Below are 13831 nucleotides of genomic sequence, written 5' to 3' on the forward strand. Positions count from 1 at the left end.
ATTCTGTGACTGGAGCCATCTGCAGCGGATCTGTGCAGGGTCCATGTGACGGACACCCACCGATCATATACTGATGACCTATCCTGCGGATAGGTTATCAGTTGTCCATGCTTGGACAACCCCTTTAAATTACTGGGTGGACTATCTAGGATTCTCCACCATCTATACTTACTCAACTAGGAACAGCCTTAAACCTTATCTAAATTAAATCTTATGTTTGCATTTCTCTAGGTTAGAGGGAATCTTCTGTTTATTTTTAGTAGTCGGCACCATCCGGTGAATTGTTTGAAAATAGTATCGACATTTTATTTTCATCGCTTGTGTCTTCAGCAAACGTCTCCATCACCGAGATGTCCACCAGGCATTCATTCTGCAGTTTAATATGTACAAAATTGGCTCCAACTGTGATGTCACTTAGCTTCATATATGCTCTCCTTTTTGGGAAATAGGTCCTTTATTGTACATGGGGCCACCAAAAGCATGAGGGGCTGGTCTCCACCAGGATTCGGAAGGGACTGGTCTCCCACTCCCCCCAGTAAAAGGGTCTTGTCTCCACCTCCTCTCATGCTGGTCTCTACCAGGAAAGAGGGATCAGGGGATGACGTCTGTACTATACACTGGGCCATCTAGAAGTAGACTTAGAATTGAACACTGGCCCACCAGGTAAAAATGTTTGTATAGTACACAAAAGGGACTGTTCTGTACGTAACTGTGATATAGGCCACATTATAACGGACTGTCTCACAAGACAGTTATATACGGAGCCAATGCCACAGTTTCTGGTTTGTACTATGGGCCACCTTGTAACTGGCTCCGATCCCCCTTTTTCTCTGTTTTCCCTCACATTACTGCATTCCTGTCCTCGTTGAACGCCACATAAAACTATCATTGTAGAGTAATATCCATCTCTAATAGTGCAGCAATTTAATTTCCACCATAATATGGTAATCTGGTCTCTAATCTAATTTGGTCGCCTGCTTTTTAAGAAATTACAGTTTCAGTGAGTGATAAATCCTCCTGCAAGAGAATTCCCAAAATCAACCTTCTAAACATGAACAGGAGCCTCGGACGCACCAGAAGCGACAGTTTTACATCAGTCCACACGTGGCCATGGTAGTTTGGGGGAAGCAACTGGTATACAGCAATTTTATTTGAGGTGATGGACTTCTCATTGAACCTGCATGTAACACTCACTTTAAGGACTCGACTTATGAAATGACGGATCCCGGAAAAACCAATCCAGTACAGGTGACTTGGACTATCTTGCTTTTTGGGTCACCAGGGACCATACCTACTGGTGGTGTGTATCCATGATAGGTGCCCCTCACTAATATAGGGCATAACACACCCGTGTCTCCAAAAATTGCTTGCAACATTATTTTCCTATAGGAAAGTTCTGACCCGAGTTGCAGTAAAGTCCTGGATTTCATTGCCCTTTCGAGGGCGAGCCCCAGCCTAAGTTTTGGTCATGAAGTGCCCTGGTGATGTTTTCTTTGCAGTCAGCAGTCACTTTATGACCTAATTTGTTCCCCTATTGCCAAAAAGGCCACACAACTAGTTTGCCAATGAACAGTTTAACCTTGGGTGTTCTACAGCTCCCGCCCTTGCGGGGAATGCAGGGCATTGCATATCTAATATTTAGCCCAAAATTTACCCCAAAAGTATCAAATAAAGGTACGGGGGACATGAAGGGTAGCGGGGCACAGCTTTATTGATTAAAAAAATACACAAAAGTAAATAAATTAAAAAAAATTACAATAGTTCACAAAGTAACCTCCATAGTGCCGACAGTGAACCAAAGCGGCCAGCCAGCAACTGACAGGGTTAAATTTACCATAAATCTTCTTGCATAGAAATAGTGCAGCCCCTATAGACAATATATTTATATATTTATATAGATCTATATATATAGTGCGTCCAGATAAATATACTCCATATGTATAGACGTATGTTTCTATATGTAGATAAGACAAGGCATGGCAGGACATTACCGGACGTGGCACAGGCTCATGATGACATCATAGGCTGGGAGGTGATGTCATAGGTCGGAAGGTTTGAGCACAGAATGAGGTCTCAGGAAAGGGTAATGGTGGTGGCAGTGATGTCATGCAGGGGACATGTCAGAAACCTGCAGCTCATTACTCTGTTAACCCTCCCTTTAAGGGGACTCGTCACCAACAAAGACAGTAGGCAGCCATTTAGGGAGTAAAACGTGACATCAACATCTCAATGTTTCCACTAGTTTCTGGCAAGCAAATGGCTGGCTCCAATGTTTGTTGGGAACGGGTCCATATGAAGTGTCTCTACCTGTTCAACCTCGGGACAGACCTGCTGAGTGTTACTCTATGATCTCTTTAGTTTCTAGCACTAAGTGTGTGTGTGTGTGCAGTAACTTTTTCCCAACTAAATAACAATTAAGGCACAGCACAAACACACGGATACACAGACACACACACACAGACACACACATACATACACGCCTGTGCAGCCCCCACCTCTCCTAGAGGCTGTAGAGGGGCAATAAGGCTTACTTCAAGAATCCAGTGTGGGGCAGATAGGAAAACTGACCCCTTTTCATTCCTCTCTCCTGAATATAGAGGGGCTAAATTGATAATATAATGGACATCTTCATTCTTTCACCCTGACGAAGACGAGAAACTGCTTTCCTTAGGAGCGCCGCAGACCTGCGACTGTGGGTGCTGTCTGGGAACCTGGAGATTTTGAGGTTGGGCTCTGGGTGTCACTTTCAGCTCCACTAATCCTAATTGTTACTGGTGACTCCTTGGGTTGATCTGCTTCTGTCCCCTTAATAGAAGATGTGGACACCTTGCTCTGCTTTTTGTCAGCGTCAGAACTTCCAGTAACAGTTTTGGTCGTCTGGTTGTCTACCCCAGTAATAAGTTTATTACATTTTAGCGGAGGAGGAAACTTGACTTGGGTGGTGTCTACCATGTTTACTCTATCAAAGCTTGGAGAGATGGTGGTCTTCTTAAACTGATCGCTCAAAATTTTGCTGATGCTACTATCAGAAGCAGCAGTGGACATCTTTGCCCGAGTTCTCGTTTCTTCACTTGTCTTCTGAGTACTCGATGGCCGGGTTGTCCTTGACTTGTCTTGTTCGGTTCCTGAACGCCTACTTATAACTGGGGTGTTATCGGTAAAGCTTGTCTGCCCAGCTTCGGTGCAACTGACTTTAACTGCTAATGGAGCCATGGCCGCCTTAGTCTTCTCACTTTCTGTTCCATTTGTCTTGCTTATGGTTGGGGTATTGCTTGCTAATGTTTGGCTCTTCTCAGTTGCACTTAGAATAGGTTGGGTGGACACCACTTTATCTACTCCTTCATTTATGGAAACAGGCGGGAGACTGCTGGTCACCTTGGTCTGACATGATTCCTTCCCAATCAGTGTAATATTATTGGTCACTGTGGTAGTCATTCTCATTTGTTCATTTTCGGATTTGGTTATCTGTATACTTATGGGAGAAACAGCTGGTGAACCTGGTGGAAGCGCTGATGAAACCTCAGCAGTCAATCCACTCCCTTTGACATTTACAGTGGCAGGGAGAGATGGAATCAATTTTGTATGTTCTACTTTGCAATCACTGGTCTTATCAGGGAGTAAATTGGTGGTCTGCGTTGGTCCAGGCTTTAAACCATTTGTGCTGGAGGTGGAAACCTTTAAATCATCAACTTTGGCATCCCTTAATCTAACAGGGTGAGAAGAAGAAGACTGGAATGCTTCAGGGTGTTTTGCATTGGATCGAGAAAGAGATGGACATTTCTGAACGTCGGCAATTGGCTTCTCATCCTTAATACTGCAGGATGGATCACATTTTATATTGTTGGGGACTGGCCACTTTATTTCAGCTTGTTGAGATGAAGTGGTTGGGATTTTAGGGGCAGAAGCCTTTACAGAGGAAACCTCAAGGTCTTTATTCTTTGCTGGGTGCAAGACATCAGACTGTACATGTGAGAAGGCCGTAGATGCGCTCTTCATTTGGTCAGCTTCAACACTCTTGGGCTTGACAGAATGTAAACAGTCTTTAAGATTAGAAGGGGCCCCTTTAGTGCTAACATGGGGTGCACTTTTCCCTACTGTAGTCAACTCTTCTACCACTTCTAGATACCAGCGTTCTCTCATGGTTCCACAATCTTCTTCATCCTCCTCTCCCTTTTCTCCTTTTTTTCCGTCTCCCTCTCCTACACCTTCTTCGCCTTCACCTCTTCTGCCCTCGTGTTCCTGGACAGGACTCAGAGTCTTCACCTGGCATCTCCCCACCATAGCATGGGAAGGGTCACCTTGTGTTGTAAGGGCAGAAGTTGAAATAGATGGAGGCTCTTGTGGTGAATATGTAGCAGGACTTCGTACTACTGTACCTATTTTTCCGACTACTTGAACCTTTCCCTCAGTACTTTTGTGTCCCTCGGTCTGCTGTAAAGCTCCCAAGTCACCTTCCAGTCTCTCTAAACTCTCTACTGCACATAGATCTGCTGCACATAAGCTCCGTGGAGACTCCTGTCTACCTACTCTCCTAACTGCTTGTGATCTACCTCCAAGCGTTTCTCCTAGTTCTCCATCTGGGGTTCCCCCACCACCTCCTGGCTCCTGTTTTCTAGGTGCTCCACCACTTCCTCCTCCACCCAACTTCTCTGCGGACTGCACTCTCTTCAGAAGAGGGGAACGTGGAGGTTCTGCACTCTTAGGACGTGGACGGGAGACAGGAGGGGAAGGATGTAACTTTGGAGGGAAGCTCTGTGTGGTCAGACTGCTTCCTACACTGTGGCTTGGAAGCAGAGGAGGGGAGGCAGCAGCAGTAGGTGATGGAGTATGAGCTAGAGGAGAAAGTGGCATATTACCAGCAGACTTGCAACGTGCTGAGCGGTATTGGCGGTGAAGTTTTGGGGACAGGCCGTGTAGTGTACTGGGGCGAATGTGGGGAGAGGGTGGTGCTGGAGAAGATGTAGAGGAAGATGTGGAGGCACAAGATGTGGAGGAAGATGGAGGAGGAGGGGCAGGAGAATTAGGAGTGCTGGATGAAGGGGAGCTGCCTTGTGAGGAGGCACCTGTAGAATACAAGAAAGAAGAATATTAGTATGCCATATGTTTTTTCTCTAGGTACTCAATAAATTGCAGAGTCCCCTTCAAAGTGACTAGTGGAAAGCTTTCTCTGGTAGATGATACTTCTCCGTGCAGGAGACTTTAAGACCTTAACCCATTTATAGAGCATCAACCCTACCTAGATATGCAGAATCCATTGAGCGATAGCTGTGAGTTGGAGAACGGGCAGAGAGGCTGTGAGTAGGAGATCCTGGCAGACTGTCGCTAGAGGAGAGAGAGCGGCTGAGAGAAGATAGAGAGCGGCTGGTATGCAGAAGATTGGACTGCTTGGTGATCTTACGAAAGAGAGAACTGCGCTTCTTGCTGTTAAGGGAAGAGAGAGACAGGACAGAAAGAAGAAGGAATGGAAAAAAGAGAAGAAATGCTAGGTAACCATGTACCCAATATCTGGTACTACATTATTAGATGATGAGACCATATGACCAGTACTTCTCACTGGCTTGCACACGGAGTCTATCACTATGGTCGTCCACCCCATGCACCTTTGACCCGCATTTTTCCACAGCAGTGTTCCTCATAATTTTCTCCTCTTTTCTTCTTGGATCTATGAACTTTTTCTGCTCACTTATTCGCATTTCCACATCTCTTACCATTCTTGACCTTCTCTCCCCATGCTCCTCTTGCTTCTCCGGGCCATCTTGGACTTGTAGCTGCTCCTCCTGGCTGGGCCAGTTCTGATTGATGTGTTCTCAAAAGGTGTTGTGGTGACCAGCACCTTGTTACCACTCTGTGGGGAGGAATTTGGGGGCCGTCAGTACATTTAGGACTCAACTGAACAATTGAAGACTAATGTTTTTGACTTCTCCACAAAGCTCCTACCTTCAGGATCAGCTCAACCACTTCAGTGTGCACCAGACCATGTACAGGCTCTCCATTAACATGAGTAATAAGGTCACCGGCACATAGTCCTGCCTCATGAGCTGGCCCTCCATCCTCAACGTGCTGGGAAAAAGAGAAGGGAAATAGGCATTTCAGATTTGATCATGGATTGAATTTTGTAGCTTCCTTTTTAGGCTGGGTTCACACGTGGCGGAATTTCACTTGAATTCCGCTGCGGACACTCCGCAGCGTTAATCCGCAGCGGAGCCGTTTCTCCATTGACTTCCACTTTAATTTAGAAGTGTTCGTTTAGACGATGCGTAAAATTCCGCTGCGGAGCATAGGCTGGGGAGCGGAATTTGGTGTCCGCAGCATGCTCTGTCTGTTGCGGAGCAGTGGCGGACTGGTTGCGGACTCATGGCGGAATTTCTCCATTGACTTCAATGGAGATTCTAAATTCCGCAATGAAGTCCGCAGCTGTCATGCACATGTTATGTGTGCTGCGGATGCGTCTTGCTTTTTTGCCATGACATTTCTTCATTCTGGCTGGACCTATGTATTTCTAGGTCTACAGCCAGACTGAGGAAGTCAATGGGGCTCCCGTAATTACGGGAGCGTTGCTAGGAGACGTCAGTAAATAGTCACTGTCCAGGGTGCTGAAAGAGTTAAGCGATCGGCAGTAACTGTTTCTGCACCCTGGACAGTGACTACCGATCCCAATATACAGCAACCTGTAAAAAAAATAGAAGTTCATACTTACCGAGAACTCCCTGCTTCTGTCTCCAGTCCGGCTTCCCAGGATGACGTTTCAGTCTTAGTGACGGCTGCAGCCAATCACAGGCCAATAACAGGCTGCAGCGGTCACATGGACTGCCGCGTCATCCAGGGAGGTCGGGCTGGATGCCGAAAGAGGGACGCGTCACCAAGACAACGGCCGGTAAGTATGAAATTTGTTTACCTTCACTAGGGAAAGTGCTGTCCCTTCTCTCTATCCTGCACTGATAGAGAGAAGGGAAGCACTTTTACCGCAGTCCGCAGCAGCTAGTCCGCATCAATTTACTGCACATTTTGGGCAGATCCGCAGCCGTAATCCGCAACCCGGATTAGGTGCGGCATTGATGCGGACAGTTGCGGAGGAAATCCGCCACATGGGGGCATGCCCTTAGACTGTCTTTTTCCCCCCTGATTGATGGTGATGTTTAAGACTTAGCTGCTCAATCCTGGTTTATTTCCTTAACTTGACTTATTTTCTAAAATTTTACAGCAGCAATAAAAACCTACAGACGTGGTCTAGAAAACTAGACTCCTTAGTACAGATACTTTCTGGTGGCTCCAACATGGAGCTTCTTAAGGTGGCCATACACATTAGACCAACGTTTGGAGAACTCGCCGATTTCAGTGGCACAGTCCAACCATCTAATGCATTTTAGATGTTCGGCCGACATTAGTTCGACAGACGTCGGGGAGAAAAAGGATGGACATGTTGAATTTGAACATGCCCGATGCTTGGTTCTCAAGGGAGAGGTGTCTGGCAGCGACTCATTCCCCTCTCCATATTGAGAACACATGAACACTCAGCTGAACTGAGCGTGCATGTGTATGGGGAGATCTCGGAGGAACAGCTGTCGGCCGAACAAGCATTCGTCTGACAGCTATTGAAGGTGTATGGCCATCTTTAGATCTGCTATTATCACTAAGATCCTCTGGCAAGATGATATTATAGCTAATAGTGTGGACGTTAAGGACAGGGCCAGCCTTGTGTTGGATGGTGGGGAGCTTGGACTGAATCAGGTCTACATAGCCTAGGGATGTTGTATGCTATATAAAAGATTATTGGCTGGGGTGTTACTGTTGGTCCTTCTGGGGTGCTTCCTCTCCCCTGTAGATAACCTATGACTATTATTATACAGCCATCTCTTTATGTCCCATAGAGGAGCTCACCCCATGACAGTAACTGCCCACAATTCACACACTTACCCAAACTATGTGTTGAACGCTGTAAACGTCACTCTCCCCCATGTACACTCGAATGGCCCTCAAGGTGAAGCCATACTTTTTTCCTGATCGCTGGATGGATATGGGGGAGCGGAGACTGCTGACTGCTGGGGTGTAGTCACGGCTGGGAGAAGAGTCTCGTGAAGATGGATTGGATGAGAGAGAGCGGGGAGACATCGGACTGACCAGGGGTGAACTGCTGTGCTGTTCAACTGCGGGGGGGAGGAAATATTTATACACAGAATATCATAAACTTGCAGGCCAGATAAGGAGTCTAGCTTCCATATGAGCCTTGAAAGTTTTCCTTGTACATATATGTGGTCTAGTTGTAAAGGGGTTCTCCACTTATGACAATCCCTTTTTGTTAGATGGTACCCCGACTTATAAGCCCCAGCGTTCAGCTGTAATCTGTGGGGGAACCCGGCAGAAAATTTTCAATTACTCTGCAGCGCCACCACAGGGGAAATTAATCATTACAAGGTGCTCATTGAAACCTGCTTGAAGTCTTTCTGAACAAAAATAGTGACCCTGCAGATAAGCAGTGCCAAAGGTGTCTGGCAGCCATTTATCTCACTTCCTCCATATGTACAATAATGTGACTTTGCTCCTAAGAGCCTAAAATGAATAAGGACAATGAAGTATTAAGTATTGGTATTTTTTGAGAGTCCGAGATCCTGCTCTCTTCACCCAAGTGCCACAAAAAAGTGCTCAATCGGATGCGGTCTATCATAAGCCCTCTCCAAACGGAGAAATGACCCGCGACCTATTCCCCAGCCATCAGAAAGCCATGATGCAAGTGTCACGGACCAGCGTCAGAGGGCCGGCTTCCTGGAACGACGTTTCATTCCATGTGACCATCGCTCCAGCCAATCACAGGCTCAGCAGCAGTCTCCTTTGATGAAACATCATACCAAGAGGCCAGCCTGCTAGCTAAATGCTGCCGTTTTCTGCAGTGGACATTCTGGGCGAAAGACTGCACCACAGTTTGGTGCGGTCTTTCGCCCGGAATTCCCTGCGGCCATCAAGGCTCGGTACCAAATGATCCGAGGCCTGTCATTGGTCCACGGCCCAGTACCAAATGATCCACGGCCCGGTATTGGTCCACGGCCCGGTGGTTGGGGACCACTGGATCAGATGACTGCTAGTGGCCTACAAGTAGCCACTGGGCCAAACCAGGTCTAAACCACCTTGCATAAGTTGTACCTGTCCATTACCAATGGCCCTAATTCTAGCCACTGATCAGAACAGATACTACACTTGATCTTATCAAGAAGGCCAAGCTTTGACACCCCAATATATAGACCTTGCCGTTACAAATCCTTTTTTATTGTACTGTATGATGACGCCTGGAATGAGAAAGCAGTCATGACGCTCACCTGTAGGAATCATGACAGAGAGTGCGGTGGTGGAAGCGGACTTGATAACCTTTCCTCCAGCTCTCCTCCGTTCGCTGTCCCCGGAGAGGTGCTGGTGACGAGCTCTGCGCAGGACCAAGTCATTGGTGGCGCGGGGGGAGGAGTCTGTGTCCTGTTGCATTTGTGATTCTGAAGACTTGTCTGGGTAGAGTGACAGGCAGGAACATTACAACTATTTTATATAATGGCTCCCAATATAACATATTTATGGGGTCACTCACCTGCTTCTAGTTCTCCCAGGGGGATTTTACTTTGACCAAGCTGATGTCCGCTGCTGCTTTTTACTCTGCCTTCTCCTTCTCCTTCTAGAGGCGCCACGAAGCGAGCTGTATCCACCAAGGCGGAGAAGCGGCGCCTGGCAGCCAATGGGGGGCTGGAGTCAGCGTCCGCAGCATCTGAGAAATGCTTCCTGCAAGAAAGATATTTAAAGTTTACGCAGAGTTGTAGCTAGGAACCCGGGGTATATGTTTGTTACAATTGTAATTGAGTAATTGTATGTGGTCGCTTTACGACACGCGACTGTTGCAAAAAATTCAAACCTGCTGGATTTTTGGTCGCAGTTCACAAGACACACGTGATTTTGCTGGGATAGACATTAATGGAAGTTGCGTGCGACTGCGACTAATTTGCGACTTGTCAGTGTTTTTTCTTTTCTTGGGTTTCTTTTGGATGTCACAATGTCCATATCGCATGCGACTCGCAAACTAATTGCACCCTGAAATAGTCGTGCTCAGCTGACATTTCGAATGTTTGATGAAAGTGCAATCACTCTTTAACCTGCACTGATACATTGTAACAAACACGACAGAAGAGGAAATGTGCTGCTGATGTGTTTAGCTAATAGAAGATTATCTAGACTGGATACAATTTTAACAAACCCTCAGCTGTGAGAAAGTTTGTGCATTTATAAAAACAATTTTTCCATTCACTAATAGCAATCAGAGATCTTGAAACAAATTAATATTAGAAAGTTGCAGAATCAGTAAGCCCAAGTTACATAACATGAGCTGAACATGTGATGGGTCCTCCAGAGAAGAGATATTCCTGGCAGCAGCTCTCCCTTCTTCCACTCTGGCTAATAAAGGGGGGTCCTATGTGGGGGTCCTCACCCTTTCTTACCTAAATATGCCGTATTAGCCCTAATAGGAAGGTGTTCTCACACACTCACATTTCAGGAGACACGGTCCTCCAGCAGCGATCTCTCAGGGTGACCCCGCCAAGGGTCTCCCTCTTGCTTGTCCTCTCGGAGCGCTCTTGTTTGGTGGAGTCTTGGGCAGGGGTGGAGGGTTTGTGCTCCAACTGGGACAGCTGCTCCATGCTACTGTAAACCTATATACATGGGAAAAGCAATGCTCTGTGTGTGAAAATACCTGCACCTTTCTTAAAGGGGAAATACACCACCCGCACACTGGCTTTAGGTGAGAAGGATGGGGTCTACATTTACAATATCCAGGAGGGGCATTTACTTTACTGAATCTTGGAGTACAGGATGAAAACTGTCTGATCTCCACAGAGTCTTCATCATTCGTATCATCTTCATCGTAGGAGTTAATATGCTGATAACGATCCGACCGAGCTGTAAAGGTAAATAAAACATTAATGAATCATCCCTGTAATATCCAGCCATGATGGGGTTAACCGTACCAGATATGGTCAGGCGAGGTTAGAAGATGGTATTCTGTTTAGTATGTGCACACAGGTCTGTACGTGGGTTTTATGGATAGCAAAAACCTAAGAAAAAAAACCTATACAGATCTACAGACCCTCCCCCTACGGGGCTCAGTCTACGCGAGGCAGTTTCCTATAATCCTCATTGTCTCACTGGTGGTTTAGTTGCTTGGAATTTATAATCATTCTGTCCCTGCTGTAAAGGGTAGAAGCTAATCTGTACAAGCAGAGCTGCAGTGTAAAGCATGGGGGACATAATGATACGGAAAATGGATTTTAGACAACCTCAGACTCTAACAAACAATGCAGCTAAGCTGGAGTCACTGATCATAACTATGTACTTTTGGAGCTGAGCTAAAATGCAGCTAATACTAATATATATATATATATATAACAAAATGTGTTGGTTTATCTAAAGCAACCTTAAAGGAAAATGCTAGAATGCCAATGCCACCACAGATCATTCCCTGCCCGATCACTACAACAGTGATGTTATTGGATGTATGTTATGAACCATGCCACATTTATTATACTCACTGTCAAAGTAGCTGGTATCATCCTCCGCCTCCAGATGAGGAATAAATTCTGCTTTCTGCCTCAGCAACCCATTCCAGTCCAAATCTGTGAAAAACTTGTGGGCCTTCACCTCAATAGCACCCCCTAGTGGGTTAAATAGAAAAAAATTGTATATTGGAAAAACAATATAATTAGTTTATTTTCATTGTGTAATTTTTTGAATTTTGTTATATTATTGATAATTATGTCAATTATGGACAAGGCCGCTAAGAAAGAAGATTTAACATCTACTAGAAAAAAAGGATGTTGTCTGCATAGAGGGCCACATGCTCCTCCCTTTCACCTTAACGAAATCCAGCAATAGGGGGATATATGCGGAGATAGGCTGCTGACGGTTTTATCGCTATTACGAATGGATGGGACAACGAGGGGGGCACTATTTTGAGGGGGTCAAACTGTCGTTATAGCTGCACCTGTGGGAGGGGCAGTATGGTACTGTAAAAGGGACAGCAGAATAGGAAGTTTGTGTAGAGGTTTGAGAAAAAGTGTGGTTGGTTCAGGAAAAGCAAGGAGCCAAAGACGTCTGGGCAGCAAACTCTGCAGAGACGAGACATTGTTGGGAGAAATCATCATGGCGGTCTGGGCTGGGTGGAGAAGAAAAAGGAATGTGGACGAGTCGACTAAAATCTGAGAAGACGTCAACTGTGAATCACTGGATGTACCTGTACTGTTTTGGCTTATAGATCTGCAAAGCTCCTGTTCAGAACTGGTTTCTACCACTACTTGGTCCCTGTATGGTGGCAATATTGGTCTTTGTAAAGTGGTTTTATTCAGCCATTATTTGGTGATAATATGTGGTTATGGTGTGGCGGTATTATTCAGTAACAGTATGGTGGTATTATTCAGTCACTATGTGGTTATGGTGTGGGTATTATTCAGTAACATTGTGGGGGTATTATTCTGTCACTATGGTTATGATGTGGTGGTATTATTCAGTAACAGTATGGTGGTATTATTCAGTAACAGTATGGGGGTATTATTCAGTCACTATGTGGTTATGGTGTGGTGGTATTATTCAGTAACAGTATGGTGGTATTATTCAGTCACTATGTGGTTATGGTGTGGCAGTATTATTCAGTAACAGTATGGTGGTATTATTCAGTCACTATGTGGTTATGGTGTGGCAGTATTATTCAGTAACAGTATGGTGGTATTATTCAGTCACTATGTGGTTATGGTGTGGAGGTATTATTCAGTAACAGTATGGGGGTATTATTCAGTCACTATGTGGTTATGGTGTGGAGGTATTATTCAGTAACAGTATGGTGGTATTATTCAGTCACTATGTGGTTATGGTGTGGAGGTATTATTCAGTAACAGTATGGTGGTATTATTCAGTCACTATGTGGTTATGGTGTGGAGGTATTATTCAGTAACAGTATGGTGGTATTATTCAGTCACTATGTGTTTATGGTGTGGCAGTATTATTCAGTAACAGTATGGTGGTATTATTCAGTCACTATGTGGTTATGGTGTGGAGGTATTATTCAGTAACAGTATGGGGGTATTATTCAGTCACTATGTGGTTATGGTGTGGTGGTATTATTCAGTAACAGTATGGTAATATTATTCAGTCACTATGTGGATATGGTGTAGTGGTTATTATTCAGTAACAGTATGGGGCATTATTCAGTCACTATGTGGTCATGGTGTGGAGGTATTATTCAGTAACAGTATGGGGGTATTATTCAGTAATTGTATGGGGGTATTATTCAGTAACAGTATGGGGGTATTATTCAGTAATTGTATGGGGGTATTATTCAGTATCAGTATGGGGGTATTAATCAGTCACTATGTGGTTATGGTGTGGCGGTATTATTCAGTAACAGTATGGGGGTATTATTCAGTCACTATGTGGTTATGGTGTGGCAGTATTATTCAGTAACAGTATGGGGGTATTATTCAGTCACTATGTGGTCATGGTGTGGTGGTTATTATTCAGTAACAGTATGGGGGTATTATTCAGTCACTATGTGGTCATGGTGTGGTGGTATTATTCAGTAACAGTATGGAATATTATTCAGTCACTATGTGGATATGGTGTGGTGGTTATTATTCAGTAACCGTATGGGATATTATTCAGTCACTATGTGGTTATGGTGTGGCGGTATTATTCAGTAACAGTATGGGGGTATTATTCAGTCACTATGTGGTTATGGTGTGGTGGTATTATTCAGTAACAGTATGGTAATATTATTCAGTCACTATGTGGTTATGGTGTGGCAGTATTATTCAGTAAC

The 13831-nt window shown here is 45.1% G+C and overlaps 1 protein-coding gene across 2 annotated transcripts in view; it reads right to left on the reverse strand.

The window, feature by feature from the left end:
* Positions 1-1693: 1693 nt before the first annotated feature.
* MAST1 (microtubule associated serine/threonine kinase 1) overlaps positions 1694-13831 on the reverse strand; it is a 47754-nt gene continuing 35616 nt past the window's right edge. For both annotated transcript variants that reach the window (XM_075859097.1, XM_075859096.1), the window contains exons 17-26: positions 11553-11675; positions 10814-10923; positions 10516-10676; positions 9569-9756; positions 9309-9488; positions 7915-8144; positions 5938-6060; positions 5709-5845; positions 5237-5421; positions 1694-5063 (exon numbers count right to left, since the gene is read on the reverse strand). In XM_075859097.1, coding sequence (XP_075715212.1) covers positions 2668-5063; positions 5237-5421; positions 5709-5845; positions 5938-6060; positions 7915-8144; positions 9309-9488; positions 9569-9756; positions 10516-10676; positions 10814-10923; positions 11553-11675 — 3833 coding nt within the window. In that variant the 3' untranslated portion in view covers positions 1694-2667. The remainder of the gene's footprint in view (positions 5064-5236; positions 5422-5708; positions 5846-5937; positions 6061-7914; positions 8145-9308; positions 9489-9568; positions 9757-10515; positions 10677-10813; positions 10924-11552; positions 11676-13831) is intronic.

This window comes from Rhinoderma darwinii, chromosome 3 (assembly GCF_050947455.1).
Source record: "Rhinoderma darwinii isolate aRhiDar2 chromosome 3, aRhiDar2.hap1, whole genome shotgun sequence".
Taxonomy (NCBI): Eukaryota; Metazoa; Chordata; class Amphibia; order Anura; family Rhinodermatidae; genus Rhinoderma; species Rhinoderma darwinii.